This window comes from Meles meles, chromosome 8 (genome assembly GCF_922984935.1).
Source record: "Meles meles chromosome 8, mMelMel3.1 paternal haplotype, whole genome shotgun sequence".
NCBI lineage: Eukaryota > Metazoa > Chordata > Mammalia > Carnivora > Mustelidae > Meles > Meles meles.
This window is the reverse complement of record NC_060073.1, coordinates 30,916,515-30,942,739: the sequence shown is the minus strand read 5'-3', so window position 1 is coordinate 30,942,739 and position 26,225 is coordinate 30,916,515. Positions and strand designations below refer to the sequence as shown.

The 26,225-nt window shown below is 37.0% G+C and overlaps 1 protein-coding gene across 5 annotated transcripts in view; it reads left to right on the top strand.

Moving 5' to 3' along the window:
* The window catches only part of HIPK3 (homeodomain interacting protein kinase 3), a 96,348-nt gene that overhangs the window by 27,662 nt on the left and 42,461 nt on the right, over nt 1-26,225 (top strand). For all 5 annotated transcript variants that reach the window (XM_046015642.1, XM_046015640.1, XM_046015641.1 and 2 more), the window contains exon 2: nt 3,210-4,308. In XM_046015642.1, coding sequence (XP_045871598.1) covers nt 3,212-4,308 — 1,097 coding nt within the window. In that variant the 5' untranslated portion in view covers nt 3,210-3,211. The remainder of the gene's footprint in view (nt 1-3,209; nt 4,309-26,225) is intronic.

The following is a 26,225-nucleotide window of genomic DNA, read 5'->3' as shown; positions in this document are numbered from 1 at the left end:
TTCCCTAGGACTTCATCCTATTTTTTTCAGACTTGAGGGCCCTGAATTGGTAGAACTTGAATTTGCTGGGGTTTCTGTATAGACTAGATCACCTTTTTTCTCAGATGTTAGTGTGAGTTGAAATGACGTTGAGAGCTTATACACATAAAAATGCCTGGACTGCACCACAGACTTCCTGAATCCGAATCTTTCTGGGTGGAATTTTAAATATATATTTATTTATTTAACTTTTTATTAAGGAAAGATGTAAATAAACACATTCAAAAGTAGAAGCCCTTTTTACTGTTAAGTTCCTGTAATGAACGATTTATGGCTAATCTAATTTTATTCATATCCCCATCCGTTTTCTCCTCTTTGTTATTTTGTGAATCCCAGATGCATTGTTTCATTTCTAAATATGAAATTTATATATTTTAATAGGTTTCTCAGATAATTCAAAGATGTATTTTTGAACAGGCAGTACATGCACATAGTAAAAATTAAAGTGGTGAAAAAGAGTGAAAAGTAAATCTTTGTCAATGCCCCCAGTATTCTTGTTACTTTCCTCTGAGACAAAGGAACCGACAGTTTCTTTATGTATGTACAGATATTCAGTGTATATGCAATTATATACATATGTAATTCTTTTTTATTACACACAGTAATATCTGTAGTAAAGTACACATTTTTCTGAATCTCGCTTTTTCATATAACAATATGGGAATCAGTCCATACAGGATAGATTGTTTTCATTCTTTTTAAAAAAAAAAAAAGATTTATCTATTTATTTTAGAGAAAGGTCGGGGGGAGAGAGAGAGAGCATGTTGGTGAGCACATGCACACAAGTCAGGGGAAGGAGGGGAGAGAAAGAATCTCAAGCAGACTCCCTGCTAAGCCCAGAGCCCCGTGTAGGCCAGGTCTCATGACCTTGGGATCACGGCCTGAGCAGAAACCAAGAGTGGGTGGCTTAACCTACTGAACCACCTGGGTGGCTGTTTTCATTCTTTTTAAAGGTTGTAATTGGTCTGTATATCAAGGTGTATTTATTTACCCAGTGCCTTTCAAGTGAGTGTTTAGGCTATTTCCAGTAGCATGTTTCTTTACACAGTACTGCATGAATATTGTTTTATTATCTCTGAGTTGCCCGATTATATGTCAGTTTTGTTAGACATTGCCAAATTGCTTTTCTTCCGTCTCTGTATGGTATGCACGGTTTTCCAGGCTCACTGGTTCCATTTTAAAAATGCTTTTCATGTCTCTCCTATTTATGTTCAAGCTTTTCTTTAAATCCACAAGTATATTTATAATAGCTCTTTTTGAAATTTTTGTCTGAGTTTCATCATCTGTCTCTTTGAATCTCTTTCTGTGGGTGTGGGTCACAGAAGTGGTTTGAAATGAGAATCATTATAGTGCTAAATTATTGAAGATAGGGTTGGGGATCCTCACAAACAGTAATAAGTGAATTAGATGGGTTCAGTATGGTTAGAAGGAACTTACAGTGTGGCTTTGCTTCATTAAAAGGAGATACATTGGTGGAATACTGAAACCTCTTCTGATGCTTGATGAAATGGTTTAGAACTCCACCATTTCAATTTATGATTTTTCTCTTACACATTGAACATCAAATCTTAAGTTGTCTATAAAGGTTTTATTGCTCATTTCTTACCGGAACCAGGTCAACTTAGGAATGTGGTAGGTAGTTAACAAGAACTGTTTAGGGGGCACCTGGCTGATTTAGTTGGTAGAACATGTCACTTTTGATCTGGAGGTTATGAGTTTGAGTCCTGTGTTGGCTGTGGAGATTATTTAAAAATAAAATCTTAAAAAAAGTGTTTAGGAAGTTGAAAATTTATGCCTTTCATCTGAAGCACAATATATTTACCTGTTCCTTTTACTATACCCCAGCTCTGTGATCTTGGCCAGTTAACTAGCTCCTTTGAGTTTTAGTTTTCTTAACAGCAATTTGGGAAGACATTAATATGATTAAACAAAATACTGCAGGGCCACCTGGGTGGCTTATTTAGTTAAGCATCTGCCTTCAGCTCAGCTCATGATCTTGGGGTCCTGAGATCAAGCCTACCTTGGGCTCCCTGCTCAGTGGGGAATCTGCTTCTTCTCTACCCCTCCCCCTGCTCATGCTCTCTCTCTCTCTCAAATAAATAAAATCTTTAAAAAAACAAAATATTATAAATAAAGCATTTGTTAAAATGCTTTGCATGGTAAGTCCTTCAGAAAGTGGCGACTCATTATTTTAAATATTGTATATATTACATATTGTGATGGAAATCTGTTGTTTTTGAATTGGAGAATTAATGTTTGATTTGTTAAAACAGCATGAGATTGCCCAGTTAATACAATACAGATTTTTAAATTGCAGAGTGGAAATATTTTAAAATTAATCTGACCAGCTCACATTTCTTGAATACAAACTCTGTATCTTGGGAATTTTGTTTCGGATCTAGTATGAAAGCCTGATGGATACACTGACGATTATAATGTCATGTCATGTCATGAATGCTAGTTAGAAGAACGTAGAGGCTTTTATGAGAGCACAAAATGCCCTACTCTGGCCTAGAGGGTGAGTGGCGAGTGTGTGTCCCAAGAAAGTCTTCAGCAAGAAGGTTAATCTGAATGTAAAGATGTCTGCTTAAGCGTACATGGGCGGATGTGGAAAAGACATTATGAGAACATCGTGCAAAGGGACCTATATCTGGCTTCTGTACTTATTTTTACAATTGATTGTGTTTTTTCTGAGGCAGTTCTTGAGCTTTAGATTTAAGGAATGTGACTGTAGTTATGTAATGGATATTTTCTTTCATTGTCATTGGTTCATAAATGATAATTTGGTGATAGAATGCTTTACCTTTGCCAGATATGTGTAGTGTAGGGATCTGTACTTTTTCTTTTGGGGCAAAAATTGTTGGTACAGTTCCTAGGGCATATCTTGGTGATTGCAGCTGCTTGGTAAATATTTTTTGATTAAATGAATGCACTCAACTCTTTATTCCCAGGCTTTTATGCAATACTCAAGGTAGCTGAAGCACTAACTAGCTAAAATGGAGAAACTGAAATACTTAGCTAATTCAAGGGGAAAAAAAAAATCTTAATGGAGTTTAATTATTTTTACAAATTATGGACTTGACCCTTGAAGGTTTTTCTTCATGATATTTAAAATTAAAAACAAATTATTGTAGTTAATATGTCCTTTTTTTTTTCCCTTTCCCCCCCAGGTATGGCCTCACAAGTCTTGGTCTACCCACCATATGTTTATCAAACTCAGTCAAGTGCCTTTTGTAGTGTGAAGAAACTCAAAGTAGAGCCAAGCAGTTGTGTATTCCAGGAAAGAAACTATCCACGGACCTATGTGAATGGTAAAAACGTTGGAAATTCTCATCCTCCCACGAAGGGTAGTGTTTTTCAGACAAAGATACCATTTAACAGACCTCGAGGACACAACTTTTCGTTGCAGACAAGTGCTGTTGTTTTAAAAAACACTGTGGGTGCTACAAAGGTCATAGCAGCTCAGGCGCAGCAAGCTCAAGCGGAGGCACCTCCAATTGGGGCGTGGCGACACAGGTTAAATTTCCTCGAAGGCCCCCAGCGATGTGGATTGAAGCGCAAGAGTGAGGAGTTGGATAATCATAGCAGCGCAATGCAGATTGTCGATGAATTGTCCATACTTCCTGCAATGTTGCAAACCAACATGGGAAATCCAGTGACAGTTGTGACAGCTACCACCGGAACCAAACAGAATTGTACCTCTGGAGAAGGTGACTATCAGTTAGTACAGCATGAAGTCTTATGCTCCATGAAAAATACTTACGAAGTTCTTGATTTTCTTGGTCGAGGCACTTTTGGCCAGGTAGTCAAATGCTGGAAAAGAGGGACAAATGAAATCGTAGCAATCAAAATTTTGAAGAATCACCCTTCTTATGCACGTCAAGGTCAAATAGAAGTGAGCATATTAGCAAGGCTCAGTACTGAAAATGCTGATGAATATAACTTTGTACGGGCTTATGAATGCTTTCAGCACCGTAACCATACTTGTTTAGTCTTTGAGATGCTGGAACAAAACTTATATGACTTTCTGAAACAAAACAAGTTCAGTCCCCTGCCACTAAAAGTAATTCGACCCATTCTTCAGCAAGTGGCCACTGCACTGAAAAAATTGAAAAGTCTTGGTTTAATTCATGCTGACCTCAAACCAGAGAATATTATGTTGGTGGATCCTGTTCGGCAGCCATACCGGGTTAAGGTGATAGACTTTGGGTCGGCCAGCCATGTATCAAAGACTGTTTGTTCAACATACCTACAGTCTCGGTACTACAGGTAGGTGACAGCTACTTTTTGGCTATTTAGTAAATGTTGAATTTTGGCTAAATGAAATAATTTTGTGTGTGTACATGGTGAGAAAGACAGCATGGATAAATGAAGAAATCAAGACAAGATTAGTTTAGGTTTGAGGTGTTAAAAAGGTTTTTAAAATTTAGGTATAAAATCTGCCCAAACAGAATAGGAATCTCTACTGCAGTTCCAGGCCAAAGACATTTGGTTGGTTATTTTTATTGTTAACAGAAGACCTGAAGTCATGGTAGGTGATTAATGATGATCAGACAGAAGTCTTCAAATGTTGGGAAAGGTTTATAGTAATTTTTTTATATATCTTTGGGCATTTCAGCACTCAAGAGAACTAGTATGTTAAAGACAGTCAGATGTAACTGAATACTTAGGAAAGTTATATATGAGAATTCAAAAAGTTATCCTGATTAGTGGTTTTGAGATTCAGAAGATTCAAGCATACTTCCATGGCTGCCATAAATGTTCAGGAGACTTTCCCATAACAAGTTTCATTATACTCTTCCCATCTATATGTTGTGGGTAATGCTATTTTGGTGTTGGAATTTAAAGAAGAAAATAATTTCCATATAAATATTGATAAAGTGCAATAGTGTCATGATTAATATAATGCTAGCCTAGAATATAATAGGTAGCTTAAGGGCTAATAATTATCAAGATTCAAAATATCTACTTGGGTAGGTAAAATGGTTTTGGATTCATAGCTTTATCATTTTGAGAAATTGTTTTCATCTTAGCTAGAATGAATTTGTGGTCTTGTTGAACTCCAGAGCCCCAACACAGTGGGCAGATACAAGAGCTGCCAATACTGGCCATTAAGAAGTTAGTGAATAAAATGATGCAGAGAAAAAAAAAAAAGAAGTTAGTGAATAGACAGATAACATGGCAGTTTATTGTTGGAATTGTTAGAATATGAGGATTATAAATTTAAACACGGCAAGAGGTAGTTATTTTTTTTCTTTTGAAGATTCATTTACTTATTTTTAGAGAAAGAAAGCACACACTAGTGAGCATGATGGTGGTGGGGGGGAGTGGGACAGAGGGAGAGGGACAAGCAGATCTGTACTGAGTGCGGAGTCAGATTCGGGGTTGATCCCAGGACCCTGAACCAAAATCAAGAGTTGGATGCTCAACCAGCTGAGTCACCCAGGCGCCCCTGTTTTCTGGTACTGTATCTACCTTTGTACTGTACCTCTCACCCAGATTAGTTTCTGGCAAATATGTGCCTTAGTATCTAGGACAAGATTTGGGAGATACATTAGCTACTACAAAAACCAACTCCAAATATATGCCTTGCCATTAGTAGGTCATTAGGGGTCCCACCTTCCTGTCAGTTAATGATAATTTATTAAAATATGTATTAGAAACTGGGAACATAGCCTGATTTATTATTTAGTGTATTCCTGATTGTCAGATTTTTAATACTAGAGTGCTAGAAACGCAGGGACACCTGGGTGGCTCAGTCAGTTAATCATCGGCCTTCCGCTCGGGTCATGGTCCTGGGATTGAGCCCTGCAATGGGCTTCCTGCTCACTAGGGAGTCTGCTTCTCTCCCTCTCCTTCTGACCCTTCTCACCACTTGTTCTCTTTCTCTCTCTCTCTCATAAAAAAAAAAAAAAAAAAAGCTGTGTCAGGACAGTAAGTCTTATTGAATATATCATTACATTTGTTTGAGCCTTTTTAATAGAATAGAATACAGGATTAGGTTTCTGTTCATTTTTTTCCAGAAAAATTCTTTAAAAATCTTATTTAACAGCATGAGAAAAATAGTAGTTTTTTTTCCTTCCCTTTGTGCTCTATGGATTCTGTTAAGAGTTTTTACTTGTCAGCTAGCATATTATATAAACCCCCAGGCTCCAGCTGCTTGGGCTCTATATTTAGTTCACTTGTTAGTAAATGACTTCATTTTATTTGGGTCCTGCATTAATACTGCGTATCAGATTTAGTTCCGTGTGATACCTAGACTCCTTTTCTTTATTTGAAATCTTTTGGATGAGAGTGAAAAAAAAAAACAAAAACAAAAGAACTTTATTTTTTTATACTTGAGAACATTTATTAAACATTTATTAAATGTTTCAAGAAAGTAAAGGAAATCCTCTAAAGAGCAATTTGAAATGCTAAATATTTTATGATGTTGATTTCTAGTATTAGGTCTTTGCACAAATACTAGCCTCTGTTGGGAATGAAAAAAAAAGCTATGAATAATTGCTAAGTACAATTAGTAAGTTTCTAATTTGTTTTTCTGTATAAATTTCAAGTTGATAATTTATCTGAATTTCACAAGGTATACCGTTGCTAACTTACACGTTCTGTGTTTAGAGTAAAAAAATTAGATTGTTATTTGTAAACAAGGGCTCATGTTAGCATTTTGGGTGATGTTGTTCAGGTAAAAACATTTAAAAGGGACTTTATGTTATTTAGATTCAAGAGCTAGGAGAGATTAAGTATAAGACTGGTGAAAAGGTCTTAAAGTCTAATTATGTACTGTTATACTGTCTAGTGTAGCTTTGCATGAAAATAACAGGTAACCATTAATCTTTTTCAGTATTTGTTCACCAACTTTGGCTTAGTTTTTGACTAAGGTTGCTTAAAATTTGATTTGACAGTAAGCAAAAGTGTCTTACACTTGATTTTTAACTTTTGTTGTATTTAAAAAACGAAAGCAGGAAGTGGAAACTTAACAAATTAAATATTTTTGAGCTAATCATGGTAAGAACACATGTACCTCAAGTTCCAAGGTAAACGATTTGTGTTTAAATACAGTTCATGTGTTATTCTATTTCTTTGAACTGTGCTACACAGAAATGTAGTAGGGATATCTTAAAATAGACAGGGGACAGTGGCCAGAAATTGTTGACTACTATAGATGGTGAGGCTGTCTACCTCTTGCAGTGATATAAGCCAGAAGTACATACTAAGGGCATTGATTTGCTCAAGGTCAGCATGTTCTAAATTCAGCTGCGTGAGTATGGTTTCTGTCAAGAACACGCAGGACTCTTGAATGCATAAAAGGTTTTAGCAGCAGAAGGTGCTGTGTTTATGAGGTGTGGTGGCAACATTCAGTTCATGAATATTTTCCTTTTTCTTTTAAATGTATAATTCTAACCTGTGGTTTGAGTCATTTCAGAACATAGGGACAGGAAAGTGGGCTGTAAAGTAACCTGAAAAGCAGTTATATTTATTGCAGGCTTACTGAGTAATTTTAGCATTAATTGTTGTAGAGGTAAAAAATGCTTTCTGTTTTGCCTGTAATAGTTGACAGAATGGTATGTAATGATAATTTTAGGCTTATCAGTTTTTGTTTAGGTTATTCCCATCCCCTTATGCCTTTTTAGATCTAGCAATACCAAAGACAAAGTTTCTGTTTCAAAATTAAGATACATAGAATCACCCATGAAGGAATAACCAATACATTATGTAGGGTACTCTATAATAATAGAAGGCTGTGTATGTATACTACATTTTGTTTGTTTGTTTTGGAGTGCTTTTGTATGTATATTTCCTGTTTTGTTTCTCCTGTCTCACCTCCCTGAGGTAAGACAATTGGTAGAGTTCCTATTGAATAAATGGAAAACTGAGGCTTATAGAAGTCAAACAGGTCCAAATTCACACTGCAAATTTAACTCAATTTTTGTTGAGTCCTTTTTGTGTGCTGGCACTGTGCTAGGGATACAGAGACGATTAAGACATGATTTCATCATTTAATGGAGGAGAAAAATAGTTTGTCTTAAGAAGTCCTCGGGTACAGGTATAGGCAGGGTGCTATGAGAACCCAGAGGAGAGCACTTAGACTCATTTGTGGGTTCAGAAAAGGCTTCTGTGACCCTTGAATGAGCCTTGAGAGTAGAGGAGGAGTTAGGATCAACTACTATTAAAGTTCTCTCTGTCTAAACCACCCTTACCCAAAAAAGCTCAGCATTGGCTGAAATTGCTGACAGTTTCTTCTCTGTATTATGAAATAGTTATGTTGGGGGAAATCCTTATTAGACAAAAGGTTGTCAGCTGGGTTTTAACAGAAGTGGTTTTTTTTGTTTGTTTTGTTTTTGTTTTTTTGAAGATTTTATTTATTTATTTTAGAGAGAATGTGCACAGATGTGGGGAGGGACAGAGAGAGAAAGAAGGAGAGAACCTCAAGCAAGACCTCCTGCTGAGCATGGAATCTGCCATGGGGCTTGATCCCACCACCCTGAGATGGTAATCTGAGCCTAAATCAAGAGTCAGATGCTTAACTGATTGAACCACCTAGGTGCCCCTCATTTTAACAGACGTTTTAATGTGCTGTCTGGTGTCTCACTCGGTTAAGCATCTGCCTTTGGCTCAGGTCATGGGTCCTGGGATTGAGTCCCACATCCGGCTCCTTGCTTCGTGGGGAGTCTGCTTCTCCTTCTGCCTGCTGTTCCCCTTGCTTGTGCACATGCTCTCCCTCTCTTCTTTCTCTCTCGGACAAATAAATAAAATCTTAAAAAAAAAAAAAAAAGTTTTGATAGAAGCTTCCCAAGTCTGTAATGAAGACATAGATTATTTTATATATATATATATAACTGTATTAATGTTAATGATATACATATACATATATATGGCTTTCAAATAAAAATTTTGGCGAAGCTTATACAATTTTTTAAAAACATTTATTAAGGTATATTTCACATACCATGAACTTTACCCATTGGAAGTATACAGTTTTTAGTACATTCATGGTTGTGCATCATCTTCACAATTTTAGAATATTTTCCTAACCCCCAGCAGAAATCCCTTTTTCTTACCCTCTAGCCATCTTTCCCCACTCTCCCATTCTCTAAGCCAAAAATCTGCTTTCTGTTTCTATAATTTTGTATATTCCGAGCAGTTCATATAAATGTGTTCATGCAATATGTGGTCCTTTTTGACTTTTTTTTCATGTAGCATAATGTTTTCAAGGTTCAATTGTAGCATGTTACTAGTAATTCATTTCTTTGTGTTGCTACATAGTATTCCATTGTATAGGTACACCACATTTTATGTATCCATTCATCATTTGATGGAGATCTTTTAAAATTTTATCAGTGGAACTATACATGAATAGAAAACTGTAAAATGATCCACAGTTAAGTCTTCCATTCAAGATACTTAGTGTATATAAAATGTAAAGTGTTGTGCTGGGTGTTGGTTATTCATTGAGGAGCATAAATGCAGACCTTACCGTTATGGTGTTTTCTGTCTAATGGGTAGACAACCAAAAAGGTAAAGTAGTACTCTTTAATGAAAAGGAACAGGGAGAGAGAACAAGATACCTACTTTTTTGGTTTCTCTTTGACTTTTTGCTTTGAAATACTTTTAGACATACAAAAAAGTTGCAAAAATACTACAGAGAATTCCTGTATACCTTTCACCAGGATTTTCCAAATGTTTCAAATTTAAACATTTTAGTTTTATCACTCATTGTTTCTCTATGTACGCGTGCACACACACACACACTTTTTTCTTGCGGTGATTGACAGAAAGTTTCAGATGTGAGGCCCCCTTGCCTCCAGATACTTCTGTGTATATTTCCTAAACATATGGACATTCCTTGTTTAACCCCAGTATAGTGATTAAAATCATCATCAGTTAACATTAATTCAGTATTATTGATTTGACGAACTGTTTGAATTACTCAAAATACCATTTGATATGAGGAAATTAAAATCAGTTTACTACCAATACCTTATTTATAGACTTTATTCAGATTTTACCAGTTTCCTCACCGATGACCTTTTTCCTGCCCAGAATTCAGTCGAACATCACACATTGTATCATTTACCATATATGTCCCTTTAGTGTCCTCTTATCTGGAGTAGTGTCTCGGTTCTTTCTTTGCCTTTCATAACCTGACACTTTTTTTTTTTTTTTTAAGTAGGCTCCATGCTCAGCCATGGAACCCAGTGTGGGACTTGAACTCCCAACCCTGAGATCAAGATGTGAGATGAGATAGTCAGACACTTAACCAACTGAGCCACCCAAGTGCCTCAACCCAGACACTTTTAAAAGAGTACTGGATAGTTATTTTGTAGATGCTCCTAAATTTTAGATTGTCTGATGTTTTCAGGTTATGCATTTTTAGAATAACTGCACAAAAGTGATGTTGTGTTCTCACTTGTTGGGAGGAACATGATGTCATTTTTCCCATTATTGGTTAACTTTGATCACTTGGTTGAGGTGGTGACTGTCAGATTTTTCCATTGTAAGTTTTTTTTTTTTTTGTAATTAATAAGTATCTTGTGAAGAAGAACTTTGAGAATATACTTCTTTCTCATCTTATTTTCACGAACCAGTTTTAGCCTCTCAGTGAATATGGCCTTAAATTACAACTATGGGGTTGTGAAATGATTTTCTAATTCTGTCATTCCTGTATAAGGAATTCTTTTTTAAAGAGGAATTTTCCTTTACTTAGTCTTTTTGTTTCTATGTGGACTCATGGATTCATATTCATTGGGTTATAATGTTACTTGTTATTATTTGTTTTATTGAATAATTGTCCTAAACTGTCCAGCAGGAGCCATTTTAAGCTCACTCCTTTGCCATGGCTCCATCCTCCCTTGAGTGCTTACTTTCTGGTACCACAAGATGTTCCAGACCGACTTTGTACCTTCCTGCCCCATCCTGATAATGGCTATTGCTCTAAGGGACTGTGGTTCCTTTTATTGGAAAATGGTGTTTAAAAAATAAGATGGATGCTAGTGCCAGATGTTCTCATTAGTACTAAGGTATTACTGCTTTTAGACCCTTTGAGTGGCAAAGTAGAAAATGTATATGTATGTGTGTGTGTGTGTGTGTGTGTGTGTTAATGTAATTCTGTATCTATCTGTTTATATGTTAAAACCATGAATTCATACTGCTCTGTCCAATTCTGACACCTCAGAGTTCATTCTGTCCTCCTCCCTTTATTTATAATCCTTTTTATGATGCCAGGAAACTTGGCTCCCTTTATCCACCGTATGTTACTTATTAGCTCAGTTCTAAAATACATTTAATGTAGTTTCGGAATTGGTATCCATACCACTGCTAATTTACTAACTAGAGTACATTTATTTATAGTTCTTCATTCTTTAGCCAAAGGCTTAGAGCATGTAGTCAGAATACTGTGTTTTAAGTTCCTTACGTTCTTCTCCATGCCTCCACCTTCAAGTGTGATTATGTTGTTTATTTGAATATATTTAAGTTCATTTCTTTGTATTTCATTTTGAGCCCATCCATATCTTTGTTTGTTTGACTATTTGATACATTAATATGGTTCTAAACCTTAGAAACATGCTAAAACCACCAGAAGTGTCACTTCCTCCTCACCATCCTTACCAACTCATTCATCCCTTTTAGTAACCATCATCATTATATTAGTTTCTGTGTGTGTGAGTGTGTGTGTATGTATATGTGTACATGTATCTATGTTTTTGGTGGGGGATATAGAAACAGATAAATGTTTATTGTCTCAGTTTCCCTTCTTACAGGAAAGGTAACCTATTGTAGTTACCTATTTGCACTTGGCTGTTTTCCCTTAACAGTGTTTCCTGGAAATCACTTCATGACTGTTCATAGAGATCTTTCTCATTCTATTTTATTGCTAAATAGTGCTGCATTATGTGGATTACCATAGTTTATTCAGCCACTTTCCTAATTATTGACATAGTGTTTCCCAATTACAATTACGAAGAATAGTTTTGTGCATATATATTTTTGTATTCAAGTTGTATCTTAGGGTAAATTTTCCAGAAGTGGGATTATTTAGTCAAAAGGTAAATGCATATATAGTTTTATTAAATATTTCCAAATTTCTCTCAGTCAGAACTGTACCAGTGTGCATTCCTGCCAACAACATATGATAGTGCCTTTCTCTATAGCCTTGCTGACAGAATGTTATTCTTTAATGACATATTAACAAAATTGTTAATCTATGTAGTTTTATTTCACATGTCTCATTATGAATGAAGTTAAACATCTCATGTTTAAGGGTCATTTTAAAATTGTGTGTATGAGTGGTGCATGAGTCAGTTAAGCATCCAGCCCTTCATTTCAGCTCAAGTGATGATCACAGGGTCCTGAGATTGAGCCCTGCGTTTGACCCCCTACTAAGTGGAGAGTCTGCTTCCCTCTTTTCTCTCCCTCTACTCATCCCCCTGCTTGCATTGCATGCTGTCTAAAATGAACAAAAATAAAATTATTTGTATAAATGTGAATTGCCTGTTCCTGTCTTTTGCCCATTTTTCTATTAAGAGTTTGGTCTTTTGTCCATCAGTTTTAGAGATCTCATATATATGGAGTATTAGCCCTTTATTTGTCATATAGGTTGACTGTTTTTTCATTTTAACTTTTTTGTGGTTTTATTTGCCTTGTGAAAAGTTTGTGTGTGTGTGTGTGTTTTGTCTTGTTTTGATAGAGAGAAGTTGTGGGGGTGGGTAAAGCAGCAGAAGGAGAGGGGGAGAGAGAATCTTAAGCAGACTCCATCCCAGTACAGAGGCATGTTGGGTTTTAATCTCATAACCTTGAGATCATGATCTGAGCTGAAATGGGATGCTTACCTGACTGAACCACCCAGGCACCCCCTTTGTGTGGTCAGTTTTATAAGTCTTCTCTTTCATTGCCTCTGGATTTTAAGTCATGGTTAGCATTTCCGTTGCTGAGTTCAAAGAGTATTCACTTTGTTTTCTTCTAGTACTTCTGAATTACATTTTAAATATATTTAGATCTGTAATATATTTTAAGTTTATTCTTATAATTTGTGTGAGGTGTGGATCTAATTTTTTTCCCTTTTTTTTTTTTTTTTTTAAGTACCTGATCAGTTGTAGGGACTTTATATTGGGTGGACAGGGGAAAATCTCTAAGGACACAATATATTAAACTGGGGCCTGAAGGGAGACCACCAACCAGAATGGGTGGAATGAGACCCTTGGGCAAAGAAGGAGCCTGTGTGAAGGCTCTGAGATTGGAAAGAGTTTGATAAAGAATCTGAAAGCCTGCCAGTGAGACTTAGGCATAGTGGAATGGATAAAGTGGGGGTGTGATTTGAGGTTGGAGGGTCGCTGTTATGGTTTATGTTTTAATCATTCTGGCTGCTATTTGGAGGGGAAAGAGGGCCAGAATGAGAGTAGGAACAGGAAAACCATTAGAAAAGAGGCATTAAGGTAATCCACAGAGAAGCCATGGTGGCAGTGGAAAGAAATGGATAGATTGGTATTATGGTGGTTATTTTGCTTTTTACTAGGATACTTCCCCTCCTGAGGGAAGATGGTTTGTTATGGTTGATACTTGTTGACTTAAAACTGTGCAAATTTAGACATGCACCTGACTTCTATGGATATCGATATCTGAATATATATTTAACACCGTGTGTTAAAATTTCACGTTAAAACCAAATGAAAACAAACAAGAAAAACAAGGGAACCTGGAAAACTCTCCATTACTGGTATTTTAGACATCACTAACTACAGAATCAGAGGAAGTGAAATAAAGCCTTTGAAATTTCTTTAAGCAAAATCACATTTTGTTTTTATAGTTGAAGTATTTCAGGTTGATTTGTTTTATAATTCCCCCAAATCATGGTTAGTATTTATCTTCTAAAAATGACTACTTTTTGTTATTGTTTATTAAGATAATCATTAAAGTGGCACCTGGGTGGCTCAGTCAGTTAAGCATCTGCCTTCAGCTCAGCTCATGATCCCAGGGTCCTGGGATCCAGTCCGTCATTGGGCTCCTTGCTCAGTGGGGAGCCTGCTTCTTCCTCTGCCTGCTGCTCCCTCTGCCTTGTGCTCTCTCCCCTCACCTTCACCAACAAATGAATAAATAAAATCTTAAAAAAAAAGATGAACATTTATATGTAAAAATAGGCTCACAGATTACATTCTGTTTTGCAGTTTACTTTTGTTTGATTCTATACCTGGGATCTTCCCCCCCCCCCCACAGTGTAAAGTTTCTGTAGATTATTCTCCGAAACTGTTAAATAGAGTTTTCATGAGTGAACTCATTTAGATGCTAATTGAACAGGTTAACTGTAAGGAGACAGTTATAAGACAACAGAGAAAATCTGAATGTCAGGTGATATTAGGGAATTACTGATTTTTATGTGATAAGAGCACTGTGGTTTTTTTTTTTTTTTAAGCAAATGGGGAAGCATTGTGGGTTTGGTTTTTTTTTTTTTTTTTTGGGGGGGGGGGTAGAGGAGGAGAGAGAATCTTAAGCAACCTCCAGTGCTCAGTGTGGAGCCCGATGTGGGGCTTGATCCCGGGATCCTGAGATCATGACCTGAGCTGAAGTCAAGAGCTAGATGCTCAACCAGCTGAGCCACCCAGGTGCCCTGTTTTTTACTTAGTTTTAGGCAGTCTTTTGTTTCTAATAGGTGAAAAATGGAAATCTTGATATATATATATTTTTAAGATTTTATTTACTTACTTGACAGAGACACAGCGAAAGAGGGGAACACAAGCGGGGGAGGGGAGCGGTGGGAGAGGGAAAAGCAGTCTTCCCACCAAGTAGAGAGCCCCTTGCAGGGCTCAAGCCCAGGACCCTGGGATCATGACCTGAGCTGAAGGCAGATGCTTAATGACTGAGCCACCCAGGTGCTCTGGAAATCTTGATTATTAATGGGAATCAAGAAAAACATCCTTTTACACTTTGTTTTGAAGTTCTTTCATCAAATTACAATTTTAGATATATTTGTTAATATTTAGAAAGGAATATTATCTTTCTAAAAATTGCTACATGTTATTAGAGCATTTTTATATTTACTAACTCCTTTCTTTACATATTTCATTCTGAAAACATTTGTCCATACTGCTCCTTCTATTAGAAAAACAAATTGGACTAATTTGTAAACTGTACTATCATTTTGAGCTATCAGTTTGGTGGCTAAAATTACTTTTAACATAGAATTTTTCTTTCATTGTGAAAAAGCATAGTATAATAACTATCATTTTAAACATTTTTATTGAAGATTTTATTTATTTATTTGACAGGGAGATAGAGAGCACAAGTAGGCAGAGCAGCAGGCAGAGAGAGAGGGAGAAGCAGCAGGCTTTATGCTGAGCAGGGAGCCGGATGTGGGACTCGATCTCAGGACCCTGGGATCATGACCTGAGTCGAAGGCAGTTGCTTAACCGACTGAGCCACCCAGGTGCCCCATCTTAAACATTTTTAAGCATGCAGTTCATTAATATTAAGGATGTTCACATTGTTGGAAAACAGATCTATAGAACTTTTCATCTTGTACATTTGAGAATCTGTATCCATTAAACAACTCCCCTTTTACTCCCTCTCCCCAGACTCTGGTCACCACCATTCTACTTTTTGTTTCTATGAATCTGACTTCTTTAAATAGCTCATAGGAGGAGAATCATACAGTACTTCTCCTTTGGTGACTAGCGTATTTCACTTAGCGTAATATCTTTAAGGTTCATCGATGTTGTAGAATGTGTGAAGATTTCCTTCCTTTCTCAGGCTGAAAAACTCCACTGTGTATTCCATATTTCATTCATCCATTCTTTAGCACTGGACGTTTGGGTTGCTTCTACCTTTTGGTTGTTGTAAATAGGGCTGCTATCAACATGAGTGTACAAGTATCTCTTCAAGACCCTGCTTTTAATTCTTTTGGCTATGTACCCAAAAGTGGGATGCTTTGATATGTGGTTGTTCTGTTTTTTTGATTTAAAAAAAAATTATGTTGAATAAAAGCCTTTAATTTCAAAGGTTATCAGTTGTTGTTTTTTTTCCTTGTGCGGTAGGGCTTTGTTTTAAAAGTGCATATTATCTCATGAATGTGCTCTAGTGGGAGTCCTGATAACAGTCATGAGGTCACACACCTTGAATGTATGTATCTGTTTGTTTCTGAGTTTTCAGCATTTTCCTATGAATGGAACTCATTATGGTGGATGTTATTAACAGTGCCTGCTGCTACAGAAGAGTGCCAGTTTGGTGACCAGTGAATAATTTAGGCATCAGCTGGTGTGGTAAGATTGTATTACTTAGGAGAGAGATCTAATACGTGTTAAGCTTCGACATTAAAAAGAACAAATATTTCTTTAGTGAGGAAAATGCTGAATTACAAAAAATGTTAAATATATTTATCTAAAAACCAGTGCATTAAATTAAAAGTTACTCAATTAATGTTTTTTAGTTATAAAAGTAGTGGTTGCTCACTGGCAAAAAAAAATTCAGTAATCAAGAAGGCGGAGCAGGAGCAATTTCCCCTTTAATGTTGAGGTTGTATACTATAATTTTTTATAATATATTTTATACTTAAGCAGTCCTCTATGATGTGCATTTTGTTTGTTTTCTGATAATGCCACAGGAAACCTTCTTGTATTGTATGTCCTTGGACACTTGTTTGGTACATTTCCATGACATTTCTAGATTTGCTGGGTCAAAGGGTATGTACATTTTGCTGATGGGTGCTGCCAAATTTCTTTCCAGAAACATATTACTTTAGTGTATTTGAAAATGCTTTTTTTTCTTCACATTCTTGTCATCACAAGGATATTTCTGGTTTTTCAAATTGTTGGCTTTAAATAAGCAAAAACCCAAATCAGGTTTTAATTTTTTTATCACCTGCAGTATATGGAAAAAAGTCTTCTGTCACAGTGTCATACTAATAGATGTTCTTTCTTAGATGTGGGGAATGAACATGTGAAAATAAACAGGGTTCGTATAATAATAACAATATTTATTGAGTGCATAGTACCAGCCACTATGCTAGAACTTTTCATAATTATCCCTTACCCTTATAACAACCATGTTTAGTGGAAATACTACATTTTACAAAGAGGGAATTTAAAAAAAAAAAGGTTTTATTTATTATTTATTTGACAGAGACAGAGAGATCACAAGTAGGCAGAAAGGCAGACAGAGAAAGGGGGAAGCAGGCTCCCTGCCGAGCAGAGAGCCCGACTCGGGGCTCCATCCTAGGACCCTGAGATCATGACCTGAGCTGAAGGCAGAGGCTTAACCCACTGAGTCACCCAGGTGCCCCTACAAAGAGGGAATTTGAGATTCAGTGTGTTAAGCAACCTACTTAGGGTGGTCTACAGCTTCATAAATTGCAGAGCTGTGATTTGAACTCAGTTCTGCCTCTCCACTTTACCATGCTGTTTCTCCAGGGATTTTCCCTCATCTTCCTGAAACTCCTTTCTTGAAGGACACTGGGGACTTCTTTTTGATCATCAAATTTGATGGATTTCTTTTTTTTAAGTCTGCATCTGGCTGGACCTCTGTCATTCAGCTCTGTTAGTGCTTTCTTTTACTGAAACTTTGTTTGTTGGTTCTTTTTCTTTTCTTTTTTTTTTTTTTAAAGATTTTATTTATTTGACAGCGAGAGAGAGAGAGATCACAAGTAGGCAGAGAGGCAGGCAGAGAGAAAGAGAGAGGGAAGCAGGCTCCTGCCAAGCAGAGAGCCCGATGTGGGACTCGATCCCAGGACCCTGAGATCATGACCTGAGCCGAAGGCAGCGGCTTAACCCACTGAGCCACCCAGGCGCCCCTGTTTGTTGGTTCTTAATGGTTATACCCTCAGTTTTTTCTTTCACTTATCTGACAAACTTTCTTGTTGTTTTTCTCACCTCTTAATACATTTCTCCTGGGTTCAGTCCTGCACCTGTTACTCATTCAATATGTTTCTCTCTTGGAGATCTTAATCTGTCGCATGACTTCAGTTGGTTTAATATGGTAAGCTCTCAGATACTTTCCTCTAGCCCTGACCTCCCTTTGAACACCTAATTTCTGTTTTTAGTTATCTCCTTGGACAGTCTCTGGATATTACTAACTCATCTTTCTCCCAAAGATGCTACATCTTCTCATGTTACCGTATTGAGATTATTAATACGGTAATAATCGTATTAGCTCAGTTGGTTAAGCGTCCAACTCTTGGTTTTGGCTCGGGGTTGTGAGATGGAGCCCTATGTCAAGCTTCATGCTGAGGGTAGAGTCTGCTTCAGATTCTCTCTCTCCCTCTGCCCCTCTTACACGTGCTCTCTCTTACCAAAAAAAAAAAAAAAAAGAGAGAGAGAGAGAAAAAGGAAAAGAAAGAAAGAGATTATTGAAGAACCATTTCCCTGTTAGTGTGGGAAACTTTAAATTTTTGGCTTGTTTTTGTTTCCCTGTTATGTATGTCTTCAAGACCCTGGTTTCAGTTCTTTTGGCTATGTACCCCAAAGTGGGATGCCTAATGATTTTTATCTCTGAAATAGCCTCACATGTAAATTTTGCCACATTTCATACTGCCTTGTTCTGGTTTAGATTTCTGTGCTAGATTAGAAATTCATTTTTTAACCTACAGTCTCTGCCTTTTGCAGTTTATCCTGTTTTTGTTAGATATGTGTTATGGATTGATTTAAGAAATCAACAGAACTATACACAGACATAAATACCTGAAAATTCATTTTTACTACTTTATGCTTTCTTACCCCCTAGTTCCTGATATAGAGTGTAGTTTTCAGCAAATGTCACAAACTAACGACCTCTTGGAAACCTGTTTGCAGTGGTATCAAGAGTATGGCATGACTTTGGCCTTGAAATAGTCCTGTACAATTGGAAAAAGCTGGCAAAGTAATCAAAAGAGTGATTCAAATATACTTTGGTAACATAAGACCCATTTCTCTTTTCTTGTATCAGGAGTCTTGGATTGTCTACTCGCTGCTGGGTATAGAGATGTTTCATGTTGTAGCAGACTGCTCCCTGGCATTGTAAATGTGGGTTTTTTTTCCTTTTTACTTCCTCAAGGCTAAATCACCAGCAGTTGCTAGTGATAAAATACTTGTATTGAAGATACTGTCATGTAAAAGCAAATAATTTTAAAGTTGGACACATTTACATAGACATTTAGTTTAACTTACATTATAGAAGAGGCAACTGAAATCCAATATACCTAAATGAGAGTTGGTATATCAGCATTTATAAATAACTTTTTAAATTTTTACATATATTAATATAGGTATATTTGATTTTAGTAATAGCAAAGTAATAAAAACCTTTGAATCTAAGGACATAGCTTCTTTGTAAATGGTAAAACATAGTTGCAGAACTTGGCAGTCAATCAATCAGGAAGTCCTGGCAACAGGATGTTGATTTTCATTTTTTTTTTAAGGTTTTATTTTTTATTTATTTGACACAGAGGGAGATCACAAGTAGGCAGAGAGGCAGGCAGAGAGAGAAGAGGAAACAGGATCCCCGCTGAGCAGAGAGCCTGATGTGGGGCTCGATCCCGGACCCTGAGATCATGACCTGAGCCTAAGGCAGAGACTTAACCCACTGAGCCACCCAGGTGCCCCGTTTTTTTAAAGATTTTATTTATTTATTTGAGAGAGGGAGGGAGCGCACACACACATGAGTGGGAAAGGCAGAGGTAGAAGCAGACTCCCTGCTGAGCAGGGAGTCCAACCTGGGGCTCCATCCCAGGACCCCGAGATCATGACCTGAGCTGAAGACAGATGCTTAAGCAACTGAGCCACCCACATGCCTCCAGGAAGGATGTCATTTTCAAACAAAATACTTCCAGAAGTGTTTAGAAGGAATAAACTCATCAAGAGAATTTATATTTGAGTAGTATGGTGTTGAAACTATGTAGTATGAAGGATGTATGTGTGTGAATCTTCTAAAGATTTTGTTTGCTTCTAAATTGCTTCTCATTAATGTAACTACTCCTCCAGAGATAATGTCATTGAGTTAGTAACAAGCTTCTAGACACTATAGTATTCAAAAATATGATGTGATAGCGTTCCTTTTTTGGGACTTACAAGAAAACCTTAGACTTTTCAGTGGTTCATATGAGGCATTAAATACAAAGTATTTTCAAAGAAGGATAGAATTAAAAAAAAAACAGTATACTTATGTCTGTTGGTGCTAAATAATGTCAGGTAATAAATTATGCTACTGTATGTGTTCACTGCTTCATAATTCCAGTTCTGTCACTTAATATGTTAAATAGAGCAAATTGTTTAACTTTTCTGAGCCTCAGTTTGCTCATCTGTAAAGTAATGATGCTAGTAGCTACCTCAAAGGTTCTTGTGAAGGTTAAACTCCATAATGCAGGTAAAGCACTTAATACAATCTTGGGACATTGTATATGCTTTATAAGTAGAAGCTATTTTTAAAAAAAAAGAGTGTATGGTTTAAAGGAAAATGATGCAGTGGCGGCAGGAGGATTGGGAGTCTCCCGGTTGTTCGCTGGTGGCCTGCACGGTGTATAACGTGCTGCTGTTCCTCTTCAGAGCAGAACCTTCGGAAGCTTTCATGAAGTAACTCAGTTTGTGTTAATAATGGCTAATACAGCTATTTTTTGTGAATTATTTTATTAAAGTATAAGATAATATAAAGTGCACAAATTTTAAGTTCGCAGCTTCATAATTGTAATGTGAACTAACCCTTGTAACCACTAACCAAGTCAAGGTTATTGACTATTTGGATGTTCTGTTTGTGAAGTTTCTTTTACCTAATTTTTGGTTTGCTTGACGGTCTTGCTCATTTGTGGTTTTTAAAGTGTGTGTTCTCAATATGAAACTTTTTGGAGAAGTGTCTTCATTCTGTGGCTTTCTTTTGCACTTTCTTAAAGCTGACTTAGGTGAATACATGGACTAATTTAACTCATGGTCTCATTTTAATATATAGTTGACCCTTGAACAACATGGGTTTGAACTGCATGAGTCCACTTATATGTGAATTTTTTTTTATGAACATGGTACAGTATTGTAAATACATTTTTCTCTTCCTTATGATTTTTTAAAAAACATTTTATTTTTTAGTAACCTCTACACCCTGCGTGGGGCTTGAACTTACAATCCCATCTTCCTTATGATTTTCTTAACGTTTTCTTTTTTCTTTTTTTTTTTTTTAAATATTTTATTTATTTGACAGAGAGAAATCACAAGTAGGCAGAGAGGCAGGCAGAGAGAGAGGAGGAAGCAGGCTCCCCACGGAACAGAGAGCCCGATGCGGGGCTCGATCCCAGGACTCTGGGATCATGATCTGAGCCGAAGGCAGAGGCTTTAACCCACTGAGCCACCCAGGCGCCCCTCTTAACGTTTTCTTTTCTCTAGTTTACTTTATTGTGAGAATACAGTACACACATATATATAACATATATATTATTTGTATATAGGAAACACAAAATATATATTTGTTAACTCTTCATGTTATTGTGAAGGCCCCTGGTCAACACTAGTGTTGAGTTTTGGGGAAATTAGAAGTTACATATGAAGTTTTGACTGCATGGGGGTTGGTGCTCCTAACTCCTCTGCATTGTTCAAGGGTCAACGTAGTTTCATTTTTCAAAACCCTTTAGATTAACACCATTTGTGTCCTATTTAAGAAATCTTCTTATATTCTAGGGTCAATAAGGTGTTTGTTTTCCTGTATTTTCTTTTAAAAGCTTTATTAGGGGCGCCTGGGTGGCTCAGTGGGTTAAGCCGCTGCCTTCAGCTCAGGTCATGATCTCAGGGTCCTGGGATCGAGTCCCACATCGGGCTCTCTGCTTAGCAGCGAGCCTGCTTCTCTCTCTCTCTCTCTGCCTGCCTTTCTGTCTACTTGTGATCTCTCTCTGTCAAATAAATAAATAAAATCTTTAAAAAAAGAAAAAAAAAAGCTTTATTATTGGGACGCCTGGGTGGCTCAGATGGTTAAGCATCTGTCTTTGGCTCAGGTCATGATCCTGGGGTCCTGGGATTGAGTCCCTCATAGGGCTTCCTGCTCATTGAGGAGCCCACTTCTCCCTCTGCCTCTCTCTCTCTCTCTCTCTCACATGAATGAATAAATAAAATATTTTTTAAAAAACCTTTATTATTTTGCCTTTCACATTTAGTTAGATCTGCCATCTGTCTGGAATTGGTTTTTGCGTATAGTATGAGGTCGGGGTTAAGGGACATTTCCCCCCACATGGATATCCCTCAGCTGAGCACCATTTATCATCCCACTGCACAGCAGTAACAACTTTGTCAAAAGCCAGCTGTGAGGGTCTCTCTTTGGACTCTCGTTCTGTCTTTTCATTATTTTGTCTGTTCTTGTACCAGTATCACAGTGTAAGTCCTCCTGCTTGTTCTTCAGAGGATTGTTTCTAGTTCTTTACATTTCTAGATGAATTTCAGAATGTCTCAGTTATGTGAAAAATATTTTAATTCTGAAGTGTATTTTCCCCAGGTATGCTTTGGGAATTATTTTCTTTCAGCACTTTAAAGATACTATTCTGTTATATTTTGGCTTCCATTATTTCCATAGAAAATTGGCTCTTTTGATAATGATGTGTCCTTTTTCCCCCTCTCTGGCAGTATTTAAGGTTTTGTCTTTGGTGTAAGCAGTCGACTCTGAGGTATCTGGGTGTGGGGGTGTGTGTGTGTGTGTGTTGTGTATATGTTAAAATCAGGAATTTGTTAATAGTAAATTTCAGTTTTCTGGTGAAATTTTCTTGAACATTTTTAAAAAAAAGATTTTATTTATTTGACAAAGAGAGGCAGAGAGAGAGGGAACACAAGCAGGGGGAGTGGGAGTGGGAGAAGCAGACTTCCCGTTGAGCAGGGAGCCCCATGTGGGTCTCAATCCCAGGACTCTGGAATCATGACCTGAGCCGTAGGCAGACGCTTAATGACTGAGCCACCCAGGTGCCCCATTCTTGAACATTTTGATTGTTGCTGTAAACTCCCTGTTATAATTTAACTGGCTCGATAACTATGAGACTATTTCTATTGATTTTTTTCTTTTCTTTCTTTACATTTGATTGTTATTTCCTGTTAGGCTGGTAACTTTTTTTGTTTACTTGCTTGCTTGTTTCTTTAGTATTCAGTCTTAGGTAAGAAAAATTCTTAAGCTTTGCTATTCAATATGGTCACTCATGGCTATTTAGGTTTAAATTTAAATTAGTTAAAATTAAATAAATTAAGGGGCGCCTGGGTGGCTCAGTGGGTTAAAGCCTCTGCCTTCGGCTCAGGTCATGATCCCAAGGTCCTGGGATCGAGCCCCACATCTGGCTCTCTGCTCCGCGGGGAGCCTGCTTCCTCCTCTCTCTCTGCCTGCCTCTCTGCCTGCCTCTCTGCCTAGTTGTGATTTCTCTCTGTCAAATAAAGAAAATATTTTAAAAAAATTAAATTAAAAATTCATTTCCTCAGTCACATTAGCCACATCTCAAGTGCTCAGTAGCTATATGTGACCAGCCTGTCACTGCAGAAAATTCTGTTGGTCAGTGCTGTGTTGGTGACTCTGGATGGTAAAATATTCCTTCAGAGATAGTTCTTTTTTATTCTGGAAACCAGGTAGAGTAGGTAGCTCATGTTATTATTCCAAGTGAGGCTGTCTGTTTCAGTTTGCCCTTGTTTCTAGGGTATAGCCCTTTATAGTTTCATTTGAAAAGCCTAGACTGTTCACCCAGGCCCCTCTTCCTTGGCGGGTTCTGAATTCCAGGTACTGTTTTCCCAGCCCGGTGGAATAACTGTAGGCTAAATTTAGGCCACTGTTTTCTGTTCCCCCTTCTCCCCATGTCTCACTGTCAATTGGTGATTACCTCAAGGAAATGTAAGGTCAACTTTAATAAATCTTCTCTTTGCTCTGGGATTTTGGTCCCTCAAGTCCTAGTTGTCTTGTCTGCTCTCTGGTGACTTCACACAAATTTTTTTTTTTTTTTAAATAGTAGACTTTATTTCTTAGAGCTATTTTAGGTTCACAGCAAAATTGAGCAGAAAACATAGGGTTCCCATAGCCTACTTTCACATACATACAACCTTTCCCATTATGAACACTACTGCACCCTCAGGCACATCAGTAAATTTATTACAATTGATGAACCAAAACAGAAACATAACTGTCACCCCAAAAGCCATTATACACAGCTCTTCTGTGTGTGTGTGTGTGTGTGTGTGTGTGTGTGTGTGTGTGTTCAGCCAGTTTTTGTAGTTGTTTTCCCTGGGGATATTAATTTGATAGTAGCAAAGTAGTACCCTTCCATTTTCTTTTGTTAGCTAGAATATAACTCAGTATAGTTAAAAACATCTTAATGATTTCTGGCAGTCCTTTGGAATTTTTATTTGTTGGGGTTGATCGTTCTGGTAGTTAGGTATGTAGGGGAAAATAAGTATGTGTGGGCGTTTCATATTTTCATATTCCTTAAATTCTATTGTTCCGGTATAGACATTGCTTAATGTAGTTGGCCGTCTTGTAGGTTATGAAATATCTGAGAATTTAAAATGTATATTAAAATGGAATGTATTTGGGGGAAGCATTGTGTCTAATTGAATATTTTGTGTTCATTGTACTTCTTTAAGGAGTGATTTCTGTTTATAAAATACTCCGTCAGGGGCTGTATGAAGTATAAAACCAAGCGAGAGGTAGCTCCTGATATTAAAGACCTTATGTTCTTCTTCTTCCTTTTTTTTTTTTTTTTTTTAAGATTTTGTTTATTTATTTGACAGAGATCGCAAGTAGGCAGAGAGGCAGGCAGAGAGAGGGGAGGAGGAAGCAGGCTCCCCCCTGAGCAGAGAGCCCGATGTGGGGCTCAATCCCAGGACTCTGGGATCACAACCCGAGCGGAAAGCAGAGGCTTTAACCCACTGAGCCACCCAGGTGCCCCAGAGACCTTATGTTGTTCTTAATAGAGAAGATAAGACACGTATTAACAGGACTGCCTGTAGAAGGCACATTTTATTTCTTAAGAGATTTAAAGGTTAAACCCAGGTTTCTGTTTTGGCACCACCATTTATTGGCCCCGTGACCTTGGGGAAATCACTCAAGCAGTCAATTTTAGATGTTTTTGGAGGGAAGGGATATTATGTGCCAAGTACTTTACTTGGTTTTATTATCACAATAATCTGGAAAGGCAAGTATATCCCTCATTTGCAAATGAATGAGTTGAACTGGCAGTAACATTTGCAACTTGCCTAAGGCCTGGAGTTTTGTTAAGTAACTACCCCAGCTGGGATTTGAATTCTGTTCTCTGTTACTACTACAAGGTCTGTAGTTACTTGATTATACTAACACATAGCAATCTATTCTGAGAACTATTGATATTATTCCTTGAAAAAACTGATGATAATGTTTTCTAATACATGCTTTTAAAAATAAAGTGAAAGATAGCATCACTCCTGTAGTATTCCTGCAGAAAGTAGTGTAAATTTTGTGAGGAAGCATTAAATAAACAAATTGAGGGACATTCTAGAAAATAACTGGCCTGTATTCAAAAATGATGGTATCATGAAAACCACAAAAATGTTGAGGAACTATTTCAGATAAATGAAACTAAAGAGACGTGGGTCTGGGATTTTTTTTTTTTTAATTTTGTTTGATATAAAGGAAGGCATTATTGGGATAGTTGGCAAAATCTGAGTAATAGTATTGTATCAGTATTAATTTCCTGATTTTTATAAATACATTGTAGCTATGTAAGAGACTGTCCTTCTTTTTAAGAAGTACACAATGTAGTATTTAGAGGTAAAGGGGTACGGTGTCTGCAACTTAACTCTTAGATAATTCAGGAAAATTGTATTTGTGTGTGTGTGTATATAAGAGAGGATAATACAATCGTGGGAAAATGTTAACATTTAGGGAATCTGATTGAAGAATTCTTTGCATTATTTTGCAACTTTTCTATGAGTCTAAAAGTATGTCAACGTCCAAAGGGGAAAAAAAGCATGAAAAAATGGTAATATTCAGTAGTTCACCCCTTATCCATGGCTTTGCTTTTCGCTGTTTCTGTGGTCTGGTAGGAAATGATCCTACTCCTGACTTAGTGTCAGAGGATCAATACATTACAATGCCTGCATCCCTCTCCTCACTTCATTGCATCACATGGGCATTTTATCATCTCACATCATCACAAGGAGAAGGGTGAGTATGGTACAATAAGATACTGAGAGAAAGAGACTGTATTGACTTAACTTTTATTACAGTATATTGTTATAATTATCCTATTATTATTGTTAATC